Genomic DNA, 15,976 nt, shown 5'->3' with positions numbered 1-15,976 from the left:
ATAGCCAAGCACTGGTGGCTTACACCTGTAATCCTAGCTATTCAGGAGGCTGAGATCTGAAGATGGTGGTTCGAAGCTAGCCCGGGCAGAAAAGTCCCCATGAGACTCTTATCTCCAATTAACCACTCAAAAACTGGAAGTGGCACTGTGGCTCAAGTGGTAGAGTACTAACCTCCAGCACAAAGAGGTTAGAAAAAATTTCAACAAGTGAATATGTACAGGGCTAGTTAAATCTTACCTTTAAATTAGAAGTTATCCAAGACTAAATGGTACTGTGTTCCTCAACTTTTGCTCCACCAGAAAAAGCTTCTGGTGATAGAGACTGCTTTCTTTCATCAAAAGACATAGATAAAGATGGCTTTGTATAGTCAGTTAGCAAATGATGAGTATCCAAAGAGTTTAGCATATTATCTGCTTGTATGTCTTTTGATACAGGGAACAATTCTAGTTTCTGTCTTTCAAGTGTTTCAGGATTAGAGAGGTGAGAGTCTTCTCTTATTTTGGAAAGAGATTTCTTCAGAACCTCAAATTTACTTCGAATAGTCTGTAAATTGAAATCTGATTCTGGAGTAGTCTGTCTTTTTCCCACAGTATCTGGTAAAATGCTACTGGGAGTAGTCTGTCTTTTTCCCACAGTATCTGGTAAAATGCCACTGTACACAGGACTATCTGGTTCCAGCTTAAAATTGATCTCAGAACTCCTAGAGCTGTTAAGACTTAGGCGACCAACTTCTGGAAGAGTCTCATTTAAAATGCTATAGTCCATATCCTGAAGACTTTTAAAATTAACTCGACTTGATATCTGAAAAGAGTTCCATGGCATAGTTTTATGCACAGAAGGTTCAATATAAGAAGCTTGTGAGTGATCTAATATTTTAATATGTCCCCCTTTACTCCCATCCCTCCTATCTGTTTTACTGCCTACAACAGGGGAGAATGTCTCTGTTTGGCTAGTTTCTCTACTGCCTACACCAGGGAAGAACGTCTGTGTTTGGCTAGTTTCTAAGACCTTGGTTAGTAAAGCTGTATTCTCTAAATCTTGCTTATAAATTATTTTCTTCTTTAGCAAATCTGACTGATCTTCTGTTGAGGGTTCACCTATATGACTGGTCACATGTTTTTGAGGCATGCTCCTGAGGCAATCTGAAACAACTTCCTCTTCAGGAAAATGAGATTGGTCAAAATCGGAGAAAAAAATGTCCATGCTAAATTCCCTTTGATTACACAATGCAGGTGAAGAGTCTGACAGTACTTCTGTATGTTCATTATCCATCTGAATTGGTTGTGCACTTCTGTTATCTTCAACTTCAATAGCTTTTCTCCATGAGCTCCTAATCTCAGTTACTAATTAAAAAGAAAAAAAAATTTACTAATATCTCCATGGAAATTAAACATGATAAGACATTTTATTTCTAATAGTGAAAAGTAAAGCCACATAAATAACAAGGCTCCACAATATAACGAACCTCAACATTAGAAAACTCCACCTCAATTATCAAATAAAGGTAAAGGCATATAACAAAAACTGTTCCTAAAGTTTATATATACTTTCATACAACAAATACAAGTTATATACACTAAAAAGACATTTTTGGTTAGGTGCCAAGTAGCTCACACATATAATCCTAGCTACTCAGAAAACTGAAATCTGAGGATGACCATTCAAAGCCAACCAGGACAGGAAATTCCATGAAACTCCAATTACCCAGCAAAAAGCCAAAGCACAGCTGTGGCTTGAGTGGTAGAATGCCAGTCTTGAACAAAAAGGCTGCAGGAGAGCACCCAGGATCTGAATTCAAGGACCACCACCACCAGCACAAATGTAAGAAAGACTGGAAGTGATGCTGTGGCTCAAAGTGGTAGCCTTAGGCAAAAGCACTCAGGGATGGCACCCAGGCCCCAAGTTCAAAACCAACAACCAACAAAAAATAAATAAATAAAACATTTTCTTGTCAACTTAGGAAACTGCAGCCACTTGATCTGTCACAACTATTCAACTCTGCCATTATAGCTTGAAAATAGCTAGAAACAATGTCATCTATTAACAAGGTTGTGTTCAGTGTTATTTTATTGACAACACAAGCAGGAGTAGTTTTAGCTCACATGATATAGTTTGCTGACAGCTAATCTAGACTTGCTTATTTTAGCCTGAAGTAAAACAGTAGCAAAAGAGAAAAGTTCAATCTATATTGATTACACAAGGAAACCAATATCAGGATATTGCCTATATGAACTCTTGGTCATAGAAGAAAAAATACATTGCACACTATTTGCAGAAGAATAAATATCTATGCACACATAATACTTCTCATTAATACTTCTAGTTAGTAACTGGAAGAATACAACCTCCAGGCAAACCACAGACAAGACCAGAAAGTCAGACAGACTTAAGGGATCAAAACACTGAAAAATGAAAATTGCAGTTTGGAATCAGCCCAGGCAGACAAATCTCTGAGACTCTGATATCCAATTAACCAGCAAAAAGCTAGAAGTGGCATGGCTCAAACATTTTTTTAAAAAAAGTTCCAAAAGATCTGACACATAGATCTAATAGTGTGGTAATGTATAAGGAAGAGAAAACAAGATAGGGAAGATTATTAACTTACTCAAGTTTTCTGGAGTTCGGGGAATTTGATTTCTTGTTAAGAAGGGGTTAGAAACTAGAGAGTCAATTAGTTCCTCTAATTTTATTTCTTTTCCTTCTGGAAGCTGTGGTGAATCAGATAAAACTACCCTGGCAACCTGAAACAGAAAAAAAAAGGAAAAATTAACAAGCCAACTGGTAGAATATAACAAAACTATTAAGAATATGATCTTTATAGCAGATCCTCTAATAGCAGGGAGCTATTTATAGATTATCTAGATGTAATCCTGTAAAGTAAAATGTAACAAAAAAACTATTTTCTATTTTATCTTAAATGGATAGTCCATGATAAAGAAAATAACAGATAAGCGAGACACCTGTGGCTCATGCCTGTAATCCCAACTACTCAGGAGGGTGAGATCCGAGGATCACAGTTCGAAGCCAGCCTAAGCAAGAAACCCTATGAGACTCTTCTAACAAACTACTCAAAAAAGCCAGAAGTGGCACAATGGCTCAAGTGACAGAGAACAGTACAGTGCCCAGGCCCAGAGTTCAAACCTCAGGACCAGCAAAAAAATAATAATGGTTAAGAATCATTATACTTGGAAAGATTCAGGGGTACTTCCTAAAGTGATCTAAGCTATCTGCCATACCTCTGGGTTTTATCTATTTCCACTAAAGTGACTTTTGAGCTCTTTTAGCTCAAGGCTACCGCTCTACCACTTTTGAGCCACAGCTCCAAATCTGGTTTTCTGGTGGTTAATTGGAGGTAAAAATCTCACAGACTTGTCCTGCCTGGGCTGGCTTTGAACCACAATCCGCAGCTCTCAGCCTCCTGAGTAACTAAGATTACAGGCACCACTAGTGCCCGGTTAAAATGATAACTTTTAAGCAAGCAGATTAATTTTATAGTACATTTTCAGAATAACATCTCTATTAACAGAATACATTCTGATATATTTCTTTGCCAAAAAACCTCATTATGTGACACAGTGAACAAGGAATAGGAATACATTCAAAAAGAAAAAAAAAATGTGATATGAAAAATAGCACTATTAACTAACTGAATCAGCAAAAGTAGAAAAAAATAACAAATTAAAATCTCTGCCCCTTGAGATTAAAAAAATAAACTTCCTAAAGCTATAATCAAACTGGCCCAAGAAAGCACAAAGTTTCTTAGAACTAAACACTAAATGTCCCATCTTTTTAAACTTTTTTTTCATTATTATAAAAATGTTGTACAGAGGGGTTATAGTTACTTGAGTAGGGTAATGAGTACATTTCATAGCGAGCATTGTTACCTCCTCCTTTATTTTCCCCCTACCATCACTTCCCTCCCCACCTCCCCAACTCCTCCTGCACCACCCAACCCTGACATTGTAAAGTTTGTTTTCAATATAGTGTCCTGTACATCTCGTTGTCACAATGGATCAGCCTGCATTCCCATTTAAACATTCTGAAATATCCCTTTCCCTCCCCAAATTACAAAAAGGTACAGAACACCGCATCAAATCCAGTGAAAACAGGGGTTATACCATGGGAAGAGAACATACAATAGAAACAAAAGAATCACATAGTGTATTGTAAGTACATTAAAAACACTAGAAGAGAAAAAAAAAAACTCGTGTCCCTGCCTAATGTACCATTATCTCATGTGGTCGTATGTACAAAGCTTTTGACCTACTCTTGCTTGTCCTAGACATGTACTTACTAGTCACTGCAAACAAGGGAAACCATGGGACCCATGTTTCTTTAGGCCTGAATTACTTCATTTAATATGATATTTTCCAAGTTACTTGAGCTGATGGGAAACTTTGGCAAAGCAGCAGGGTACAAAATTAACCCTCAGAAATCAATGGCTTTCCTGTATGCCAATAATAAGAAGAGCACGGCTGAAATTAGGAAAGAAAACCCTTTTGTAATAGCCCCACAAAAAATAAAATACTTGGGAGTTAACAAGAGGTGAAGGACCTGTATGACAAAAACCTTAAAAACCTGAAAATGGAAATCAAAGGAGAACTAAGCAAGTGGAAAAAAGCTTCCATGCTCCTAGATTGGGAGGATTAACATCGTGAAAATGGAAACACTACCAAAGGCTATCTACAAATTCAATTCCATACCTTATCAACATTCCAACCTCATTCTTCAATGAAATAGAAGCAATCCAAAATTTCATATGGAACAATAAAGGACCCCGAATAGCAAAAACAATCCTTAGTAGAAAGAACAGTGCTGGAGGAATATCAATTCCAAACTTCAAACTCTACTACAAAGCCATAGTAATCAAAACAGCTTGGTACTGGCACAAGAACAGACCTGAGGACCAATGGAATAGGACTGAAGACCCGAAAGGTAGCCACAAACTCATAGGCACCTAATCTTTGACAAGGGAGCTAAATAAATAGAATGGATAGCTGGGCGCAGGTGGCTCACGCCTATAATCCTAGCTACTCAGGGGGCTGAGATCTGAGGATCATGGTTCAAAAGCTAGGCCGGGCAGGAAACTCCGTGAGACTCTTATCTCCAATAAATCACTAGAAAACCAGAAGTGGTTCTGTGGCTCAAGTGATAGAGTGCTCACCTTGAGCTGAAGAGTGCACGGACAGTGCCCAAGCCCAGAGTTCAAGCCCCACGACCTACAAGAGAAGAGAAGAGAAGAGAAGAGAAGAGAAGAGAAGAGAAGAGAAGAGAAGAGAAGAGAAGAGAAGAGAAGAGAAGAGAAGAGAAGAGAAGAGAAGAGAAGAGAAGAGAAGAGAAGACAGCCTTTTCAGTAAATGGTACTGGCAAAATTGGTTAAACACTTGTAGAAAACTAAAACTAGATCCGTATATATCACCCTGCACCAGAATCAACTCCAAATGGATGAAAGACCTCAAAATAAAAGCAGACTCCATGAAAATATTACAGGAAGGAATAGGAGAAACTCTAGGGCTCCTTGGCACAAGCTGAAATTTTCTGAATAGAGACCTAGAAGCACAACTAATCAAACGAAGATTGGACAAATTGGATTGCATGAAACTGCAGAGCTTCTGCATGGCAAAGGACTTAGCTAGCCAGAAAGCCCACAGACTGGGAGATCTTCACTAGCCATACAATGGACAAGGGCCTCATATTTAAAATATACTTGGAACTCAAAAAATTAAATCCCCAACAACAAATCCTCAAAGAAACAACTGCCCGATTAACAAATGGGCTAAAGACTTAGAGAGAGACTTCTCTAAAGAGGAAATAAGAATGGCCAATAGACACATGAAGAAATGCTCAAACTCTCTAGTCATAAAAGAAATGCAAATCAAGACAATGCTGAGATTCCCCAGTTAGAATGGCTATAATCAAGAAATCTAATAACAACAGATACTGGAGGGGATGTGGCCAAAAGGGAACCCTACTGCATTGTTGGTGAGAATGTAAAGTTGTTCAACCACTCTGGAAAGCAGTATAGAGGTTCCTCAAAAGACTCCACATAGAGCTCCCCTATGACCCAGCAGTCCCACTTTTGGGCATTTACCCAAATGATCACAAACAAGACCATATTAAAGCTACCAGCACAACCATGTTTATCGCAGAATTATTTACCATAGCTAAGATATGGAACCAACTCAGATGCTCCTCAGTAGATGAATGGATCAAGAAAATGTGATATATATATACACACAATGGAATTCTATGCGTCCGTCATACATATATACATATATATATATATGTATATGTACATATATATATATATACACACACACACACACAATGGAATTCCATTGCCTCTTAGGAAATGGAAAGACTTGGAATAAATGCCCCATTTTAAACACATTAATAAAATGTAACTTCACTTTACTTTGTTTTATGAGAGAGTAGGATGTTCCTCTTCTCTCCTATCATGTTCTACTAATTTAAACCCTACCAACCAGAAAATGTAACTTGCTTTCCACAGTTAGGGAGGGGAAAAAAAAGACATCTTTTCTGTAATGTGGTCAATAAAGATATTAGGACTTTGGAGACTCAGAAGTATTTAGAAACCCTACAACTGGGCTGGGAAGTTGGCTCAGTGGTAGAGTGAGTGCCTCGCATGCATGAGCCCTGGTTTCAATTCCTCAGCCACATAAGCAGAAAAAGCCGGAAGTGGCGCTGTAGCTCAAGTGGTAGAGCGCCTGCTCGCCTTGAGCTGAAAAGCTGAGGGACAGTGCCCAGACCCAGAGTTCAAGCCCCCACAACTGACAAAAAAAAAGAAACCATACAACTGACCAGCATATTACAAACAAGAAAAATGAGCGGCATTTAGTTGTCTTTCATGTAAACAATGCTCATTTAGTTTAATCACAGTCAGTATAAAGGAGGAAACTCCAAAACCTAGATTCATGTGCACTAAACCCAAATATGCTTTATATCATTCTGAAATAAAAAAAAATAACCAGTGGCCCAATGCCTATAATTCTAGCTACTTAGGAAACTGAAATCTGAGAATCATGGTTTGAAGCCAGCCTCAGTCTGTAAGACCTCCAATTAACCACTTAAAAGCTGAAAGTGGAGCTACATGTAGTTCAAGTGGTACAGCACCAGACTAAGCATAAAATCTCAGGGACAGCATCCAGGCCCTAAGTTCAAGCTCCTGGACCAGCACACCTACACAAAAAAAAGAAACTGATTTTCTCCTGCTTGCATAACCAAATTCAAATAATGCTAAGGCATATTGTGGAATATGTAATAAAAATGTTACTGAATAGCTTGAGAAGTTTGTGTAAATTCCATAGTACTGAGCAGTAAAAGGAGGATGCAGTCAATACCATTAAGGGACAAGGCTAGCTGGAAAAATGAAGTTCATTAATAGCAATGCATTTAATTTAAAAATATTTATGAAGCAAAAACAACCTTTGCTCAGTGGTAATACTGAATGTTATGCTAATGTTAAAAAAAAGGAAGCGGGCCAGGAAGGTGGCTCAGTGGTAGAGCGCTTGCCTTGCATACCTGAGGCCCTGGGTTCAATTCCTCAGCACCACATAAGCAAAAAGCCGGAAGTGGCGCTGTGGCTCAAGTGGTAGAGCACTAGCCTTGAGCTGAAGAGCTGAGGGATAGCGCCCAGGCCCAGAGTTCAGGCCCCACGACCGGACCCCAAAAAAAAAAAAAAAAAAAAAGGAAGCAACAAACACAAAGCATTGACAAAGTATTTAACTATAATCACTGGTTACATTTACCGAAAAAATTATGTAATAATTAATGTTACAGTTTTGACTGAGAATTGTAGTATGGAAAGTAGATTCTAAATCCTGGCTGTAATGTTAACAAGTTTATTTTTTATTTTTTGGGTCCGGTCGTGGGGCCTGGACTCTGCCTGGGCGCTGTCCCTCAGCTCTTCAGCTCAAGACTAGTGCTCTACCCCTTGAGCCACAGCGCCACTTCCGGCTTTTTTCTTTTTGCTTATGTGGTGCTGAGGAATCGAACCCAGGGCCTCAGGCATGCAAGGCAAGCGCTCTACCACTGAGCCATCTTCCCAGCCCCTGTTAACAAGTTTATATGAAATCTATTCATACTTTTTTTTTTCAAAGTCTAAGTTTGCTTTAACAATGATTTTTATTATCCACAGCTGCTTTTACCTCAAATTATTGATTACTCAGTAATTAAGTGTGTTTCACTTCTGAGCCCAACAACAATGAGTAATAACATATTAACAGTCTTTTTCTAACCTCTTCTACCAGATGATCTTGTTCTTTTTGGAATGGATCACTATTTTTGGCTGGTAGAGATTGTTCAGATGGACTATTATCTGTATTTTTTACAATGTCTGATACAGAGGAGACTTCCAATTCAAATTCTGGTACATTCTTAGAAAGAGTTTCATTTTTCTCTTTGGGAGTTCTCATTTTTATATCCTGAAGAAAAAGAAACATGTAATGTTAAAATCTTAATAATCATAACTGATCTTGAAACTTCCTTCACTAGCAGGACACAGGTAAAAAGTACTTTTTTTAATTGGAACAATATTTTATTATTTAGACCAAGCTTACTTCAAACTCAAAATCCCCCTTCCTCAACCTCTTGAGCAATGGGATTTCAGTCAGAAACACACACCCAGCAAAAAGTTTATTACTATTATTAATAATTACATGTTCACTAGAGGAATAAAGCAATTCCAATACTCCCACTTAGCAAAAGAAAATTAAGGTAAGGATAATATAAAATGTATAAATAGTCGGAAATATGAAAATAAAACAAGTTTAACTAAGCTGTTAATTAGAAAATTAATAATATGATTTAGTTTAGCCAGAATTAAGTGAAAAGTGTTTTAGACTATACCTTTGTACTACTTCTATCTGGTGATGAAATGGGTTGCAACAGGAAAGAGGCAGTACTAAAAGGAAAAATGACAACAATTCAAGTTATAAGAAGGAAAATTTCCATTCACCCAATGTATCTGAATAGTGTAAATAAATTGTCTGCCCCGTATCTGTCCGTTCCGATTTCACTCAATTCGTCCCGGTCATCGAAAGGCAGCTTATTCTAGGGAGGCATGGTGGCAATTAGAGCAATATTCCAGCCCAATTTGTGTATCAGCCTCCCAATTATAAACATTTTACTTGGTATAGATTTAAGTCAACAGTATTTCTTAAAGAGTATAAAGTTTGATGAGCACCCAAATACTTGAATACAACTTAAACAACAACTAAAACTACATGATTACAATGTCCTCAGGGTCCAGATCATAGAATTTCATCATTGAACAGAGGCTTTAAAATTATTCTGGCCAGGTATGATGGTATACTTCAGGGATCAGAACCTTGAGGTTAGACTTTGTGTCCCCAGATATCACCTTCAGGAACTTCCTTTCACTGCGTACACCCACTTAGCAAAATACTAAGTAGCCCCAATGGTTGCAATCCCTGTTTACAGAAAGGAAGGAGAGAAACAGATGGCAGCAACCTGGCTTCAATGAAGCAGAACTCAAGATTGCTTGTAGAAATTCCAGCAAAGCCTGCTTCCTTGAAGGAGAACATGAGGTCTTCCATTACATACATGAAGCAGGAAAAGCCCTCTTGGGTTGAGCCCAGGGAGTGCAACTAAAAGAAGCTCAGAAGATAATGTGACTCTCACCTGATGCCCTCCCTTGGCTTTGTGGCCCAGCCCATGTCTGGCCAAGTGGTGCCACCTTCTATTACCTACCCTTTGGATGGGCTAAGCAAGAACATTACTAGCCTTGCAACTCTAATCCCATATTCATTACTGCAACATCTTGGCATCTGACCCAATACTTAATTCACACCTATCCAGCCAGCCACTGTAGTTCATTAGCCTCAGTGGTTGAGTGGCCTCTTTCCACAGTTCTATCCTGAAGAGCTTGCCATACCCTAGGAGCATCACTATACAGCTGCAATCAGGAGCCAGGTTACAGAAAGTGTCTGGGAATCCAACTGCGGCAAGTACTTCTGGACCTCACCCAAAGAGAAACCCCAACCTCCAGGAAATAGAGACACAGTAAGTCAGTATCCTGTAACAGCTATTGGAATGGGAACCCCATATCAGTCACTTCAGTCTTTGAGACCTCTGACAGGCCAAGCAGGCCACAGAAGACTGGATCCCTGAACCCTGGCCTTGAGGCAGTGCCCATGAGGCCCATTTAGACCACCCAAATCTCCTACACCAACCAAACCCTTCCTTCAAGTCCACGTGGGTTTGTGCCAGGCTTAGGGACAAACCGCTCAAATGCAAAAAGCCCTATGTATCATTCCAATTGTTTCTATGGCTCCTCAGAGCTCCCCACCATGAGGCTCCAGCCTATTCCTGCTTCTGCCCTTGCTGAACTTATCCCTTTCCTTATCCTGTATATTATTGCTGGTCCATTTATGAGACTGAATACCAACACCATTTTAATCTTCAAAAAACATATTTAACCTTTAATAAAGTTTCAAAAAAAATTATCAAAAAGCCCTCAAACAGAGCCAACAAGTCTATGGACCAATACCACTAAGAAACCACCACTAGATAGGAGTGATAAAGTTCTCCTTTCTCAAATACTATTCCCAGGCACTAATACAGTACTTAATAATGCAATACAGCTGACAGAGTGAACAAATGTAAAGTCACTTTGAAGATGAGATTTCTATAAGTGACAATTATTTTTATTTAAATATCATTTTGTGGAGCTTTCTAACGGTGAATATCACAATCAAGACAACTTTATAGCAGCCACTGCTCAATCTACTCCTTATACACTTGCCATGGTTAGATTGAGGACAGTGAAATCCTAGCACTGTAACAAGATTAAAAATCAAAAGACAGCCAGGTGCCAGTGGCTCACATCTGTAATCCTAGCTAAGGAGGCTGAGATCTGAGGATCTCAGTTCAAAGCCAGCCCAGGCAGGAAAGTCCGTAAAACTCTTATTTCCAATAAACCACCAGAAAACCGGAAGTGGCGCTGTAGCTCAAGTGGTAGCGCTAGCCTTGAGCTAGCCTGAGGGACAGTGCTCAGGCCCAGAGTTCAAGCCTCATAACTGATCAAAAAAAAAAAAAAAAATCAAAAGACAAAATGTTGATACTATTGTGGGAATTTATCCAAATAAGAGAGCACTTCCAAAAGAGAATGAAAGTTAACATGTTTTTCACAGAAGTAAAAGCCTGAGGCAAAACTACAACTCTATTTATAAGTGTTATAAGCTGGGGTGCTGGTGGCTCACACCTGTAATTCTAATTACTCAAGAGGCTGAGATCTGAGGATTGGGGTTCAAAACCAGCCTAAGCAAGAAAGTCTGTGAGATTCTAATCTTCAATTAACCACCAGAAAATCAGAAGTAGAGCTTGAGCAAAAGAAATAGAACAGTGCCCTGAGTTAAGCCCCACAACTGGGGGGGGAAAAAGGAATAACTACTATGTTAAAAAGCCATAATTAGAGGAAAATAGTTAATTTACTATAACTGAATATACACATGCAAAAGAGCTAAGCTTTGATTAGAACTATTTTTATATAAGACAAAATCTAGAAAGAAAAAAAATCTTGAGAAGTGGATTAGAAAAGGGATCAGCCAATGTGGAAGACTGATGAGTTCAAGGCCAATATAACGAAATTCTGAGTGAGTCAAAAAGAGAAAAGGAGAGAAAAAGACTGAAACTTGAGAGAGAAAATCTGACAAGTAATTTGCTAAAAATGATAGCCAATGTTTCATCTTTACTACTGTCAAAACATACTTACAGTTAAAATAGAAAAAATTATAAAGATAAGAGATTAGAATTTGATTCCTATCAGTAAGGACACTTAGGTATCATATATGAAAGCGCATACTGCCCTATCTTTGAAATTCAGTAAAGGAGAAATGTAAAGATTAAAAGTCAAAAAGTCCCAAAAGGCCCCAGAATAGTTTCAAAACAGTTTACATATTTAAGAAGGCAAAATTTTCCAATCTCCCCTTATGTAATTTCCATAAAATCCAATATTTAGATAAAAAATAATAGTGGAAAATATCTCATTAATTATAAATGGTAATACTTTTCCCAATATGTGGGTCTGTATTAGAAAAATAGTGTTTATAGCCGGGCACCAGTGGTTTACGCCTATAATCCTAGCTACTCCAGGAGGTTGAGATCTGAGGATCTCGGTTCAAAGCCAGCCCAGGCAGGAAAGTCTGTGAAACTCTTATCTCCAATAAACCACCAGAAAACTGGAAGTAGTGCTGTAGCTCAATTGGTACAGTGCTAGCCTTGAGCTGAAGTGCTGAGGGACAGCACTCAGGCCCAGAGTTCAAGCCCCATGACCAACAAAAAAAAAAAAAAAAGAAAGAAAAAGAAAAATAGTGTCTAGTTAATTATGACCTATTCTAACTGATAGGAGTTTGGAAACTGACAAGGGACTAAATTAATACAAGATATCAATGTGTTGGGCTGGGAATGTGCTCAGTGGTAGAATACTTGCCTCGCACGCATGAGGCCTTGGCTTCAATTCCACAGCACGACATAAGCAGAAAAAGCTGGAAGTGGCCCTGTGGCTTAAGTGGTAGAGCTGAAGAGCTTGAGCTGAAGAGCTCAGGGACGGCGCCCAGGCCTAGAGTTCAAGCCCCATGACTGACAAAAAAAAAAATTATCAATGTGAAAACCAAACTTACTTTACCTATTATGGCCTAGATCACACACAGCTCCCAGGGATTCAATGTCACCATTTTCTTGTTTATGTTGCTTATGTGTATCTGAAGTAGAAAACAATTGTTTTTAGTTATGTTCACACTTTCTAATATTCAAGGATCTCTTAGAATTCTAATTTTATTTTCCCAAAGCTAGGGTTCAAAACATGTTTTTCCTCATGCTAGGCAAGGACTCTACCACTGAGCTATATCCTGTTGTCTGAAATAACTTATAAAAAGAAGAACAAAAAAAAAAGAATATAAACATTATTAACAAAAGATAATTTCCAAGTGTTAAGGTCAAATGATAAGAAAGAAAATATCCACTAATAGACCTTTATAAGAAAAGACTGCTGATTAAAGCAGTAATAAAATTTTCCCAACAAGTGGGGTGCTGGTGGCTCATACCTGTAATCCTAGCTACTCAGGAGGCTAAGATCTGAGGATCTCGGTTCAAAGCCAGCCCAGGAAGGAAAGTCCATGAGACTCTTATCTCCAATTAACCACCAGAAAACCGGAGTGGCACTGTGGCTCAAGTGATAGAACACTCACCTCTAACTGAAGAGCTCAGAGAGAGCAGCCAGGCCCAGAGTTTCAAGCCCCAATACCAATGGGGGGGAAAAAAAAAATTCCCAACAACAGTAATGGAAGGGTGACACTGATGGGAATACATTTGTACTTGTGTAGAAATGTCATAAAGTCCCCCTGGTACAACTGATATATACTAAAATAATAATAATAATAACAGATAAATATAAACTTAAATCTCTCAACAAATAATAGCCTGGGACTGAATTCTAGAAGACCATTAAAGAAGAACTAACACCAAGGCTCTTCAAACTATTCCTCAAAATATATAGTGGGGCCAGGCGTCATGGCTTCTGCCTATAATACTAACTACACAGGAGGTTGAGATCTGAGGATTACAGTTCAAAGCCAGACCAGGCAATAAAGCCCGTCATACTCTTTTTTTTTTTTTTTTTTGGGGGGGGGGGGGGGGGGGATCTGGTCATGGTGCCTGAACTCTGGGCCTGGGCGCTGTCCCTCAGTTCTTCAGCTCAAGGCTAGTGCTCTACCGCTTGAGCCACAGCGCCACTTCTGGCTTTTTTCTTTTTGCTTATGTGATGCTGAGGAATCAAACCCAGGGCCTCATGCATGCAAGGCAACCGCTCTACCACTGAGCCACCTTCCCAGCCCCAAGTCTGTCATACTCTTATCTCCAATAAACCACCAGAAAAACCAGAAGTGGAGCTGTAGCTCAAGCTGCTGAAGAGCTGAGTGACAGGGCGCAGGCCCAGAGTTTCAAGCCCCAAGAATGACAAAAAATAAGTAAATAAATAAATATAGCACAGAAGAATTCAACAAAAAAGAAAACTACAGGCCAAGTTCCCTAATAAACACAGGCTGAGCCACAAAAAGTTTTCAGAAAAATTTTTTTAACTAAAACATAAAATGACTGTTATATGTATAAGGCTATATTTGAGTTCCCAAAAATTAACTTAATGCTGGGCACAATAGCTCATATATAGAATCCTAGCTACTCAGGAAGCTGAGATCTGTGGATGATGGTTTGAAGACAGCCTGGGCATGAAAAGTCTTTAAGACTCTTATCTCCAATTAACCACTAAAAAAAGTCTGAAGTTAAGCTATGTCTCAAATGATTCTGAAAAAGTGGAGGGACAGTGCCCAGGCCCTGAGTTTAAGCCTCCCACCCCCCACTCCCCACACACATTTACACAAGAAACCTAACCGACTATAATTTTTCAGTGTTATTTAACTATGTTTAAGTATACAGATCACAAGCCAGGCGCCGGTGGCTCACACCATTAATCCTAGCTACTCAGGAGGCTGAGATCTGAGGATCGCAGTTCAAAGCCAGCCCAGGCAGGAAAGTCCATGAAACTCTTATCTCCAATAAACCACTAGAAAACTGCAAGTGGTGCTGTGGCTCAAGCGGTAGAGCGCTCGCCTTGAGCTGAAAGAATGTAGGGACAGTGCCCAAGCCCAAAGTTTAAGCCCATGACATACCAAAAAAAAAAAAAAAAAAAAAGTATACAGATCACGTAATTAGCACATAAGCCAACAAAATTGCAACTGTATTACTTAGCTTACTTTAGAGCAGCATATTTGCGTATAATCCTATCACTGAATTATATGTGCCACTACTATACTAATAATGGGAGAAAGAATTAAAACATGAAGGCTCTGCCAGCAAGGAGTCTGTCTATGATAATGATAAGTAAAGCCAGACACAAAAGGCCTCATTTTATATGCATGACTTAATTTATATGAAGTAGCCAAAACAGGCAAATTCAGAACCAGAAAGTGTATTACAGTATGCAAGAGACAAGGGGAGTAGAAAAGGAGGAATGATTACTCCATGGATAAGGGGCCCCTTTTAGATGATTATGTTCTGAACTAAAAATTGGTGAGGATTACATAACATTTTACTAAATGCCATTGTGCTTTCCACTTTGCGATGACTAAAATGGTAAAAGTATGTTATGTACATGTCACTATATAACCGAGTAAAAGGGACAAAAAATATAAAGAACTATGGTAATAATGAAAAATGACAGTAGCAAGGTTCAAAAGAGAAAATGATTAAAAAAAAAAAAAAAAAAAAAACAACCAACCTGGAAGTAAAGCAGGGTACTGAGACAGAATACTCTTTTCATACACTTCCTCTGAGACAGGATCAAATGAAAGGGGAGACATGGGTGGTAGGAGATTCACAGCCTTAAAATAGAATGAAGCATTTAATAATTATAGTAACAACAATACTAGTGAATCTATGACTAGGTATTTATTCTGTCTATTAAAAATTTATCAAATACATATCTTGTAACTACTTTCAAATTTTAAAATATTCTTTTTTTTGGGTCCAGTCGTGGGGCCTGAACTCTGGGCCTGGGCGCTGTCCCTCAGCTCTTCAGCTCAAGGTTAGCGCTCCTCCACTTGAGCCACAGCGCCACTTCCAGCTTTTTTCTTTTTGCTTATGTGTTGCTGAGGAATCGAACCCAGGGCCTCAGGCATGCAAGGCAAGCGCTCTACCACTGAGCCACCTTCCCAGACCAAATTTTTAAATATTCTAAGCAAAAGAGTTACAGCCAGGTGCTGGTGGCTCATGCCTGTAACCGTAGCTACTTAGTAGGCTGAGATCTGAGGATCACAATTCGAAGACAGCTGGGCAGATAAGTCCCCATAAGACTCCTATCTCTAATTAACCCCTCAAAACTGGAAGTGGAGGTATCAAAGTGGTAGAGCAAAAAAGCTCAAGAACAATACCTAGGTCCTG

At 38.9% G+C, this 15,976-nt stretch overlaps 1 protein-coding gene and 1 non-coding gene across 2 annotated transcripts in view; both read right to left on the bottom strand.

The window, feature by feature from the left end:
* Positions 1 to 238: 238 nt before the first annotated feature.
* Positions 239 to 15,976, bottom strand: part of Haus6 (HAUS augmin like complex subunit 6) — a 36,929-nt gene continuing 21,191 nt past the window's right edge. Inside the window, 7 exon segments of the mRNA XM_042692937.1 lie at positions 239 to 313; positions 315 to 1,344; positions 2,607 to 2,742; positions 8,260 to 8,445; positions 8,870 to 8,924; positions 12,669 to 12,744; positions 15,315 to 15,417. Coding sequence (XP_042548871.1) covers positions 253 to 313; positions 315 to 1,344; positions 2,607 to 2,742; positions 8,260 to 8,445; positions 8,870 to 8,924; positions 12,669 to 12,744; positions 15,315 to 15,417 — 1,647 coding nt within the window. The 3' untranslated portion in view covers positions 239 to 252.
* On the bottom strand, positions 9,004 to 9,134 carry LOC122118992. Its single transcript, XR_006149485.1, has one exon.

Source organism: Dipodomys spectabilis, unplaced genomic scaffold, assembly GCF_019054845.1.
Source record: "Dipodomys spectabilis isolate Male_0828 unplaced genomic scaffold, ASM1905484v1 ptg000158l, whole genome shotgun sequence".
NCBI classification, from domain to species: Eukaryota; Metazoa; Chordata; class Mammalia; order Rodentia; family Heteromyidae; genus Dipodomys; species Dipodomys spectabilis.
This window is presented reverse-complemented; position numbering and strand designations above follow the sequence as displayed.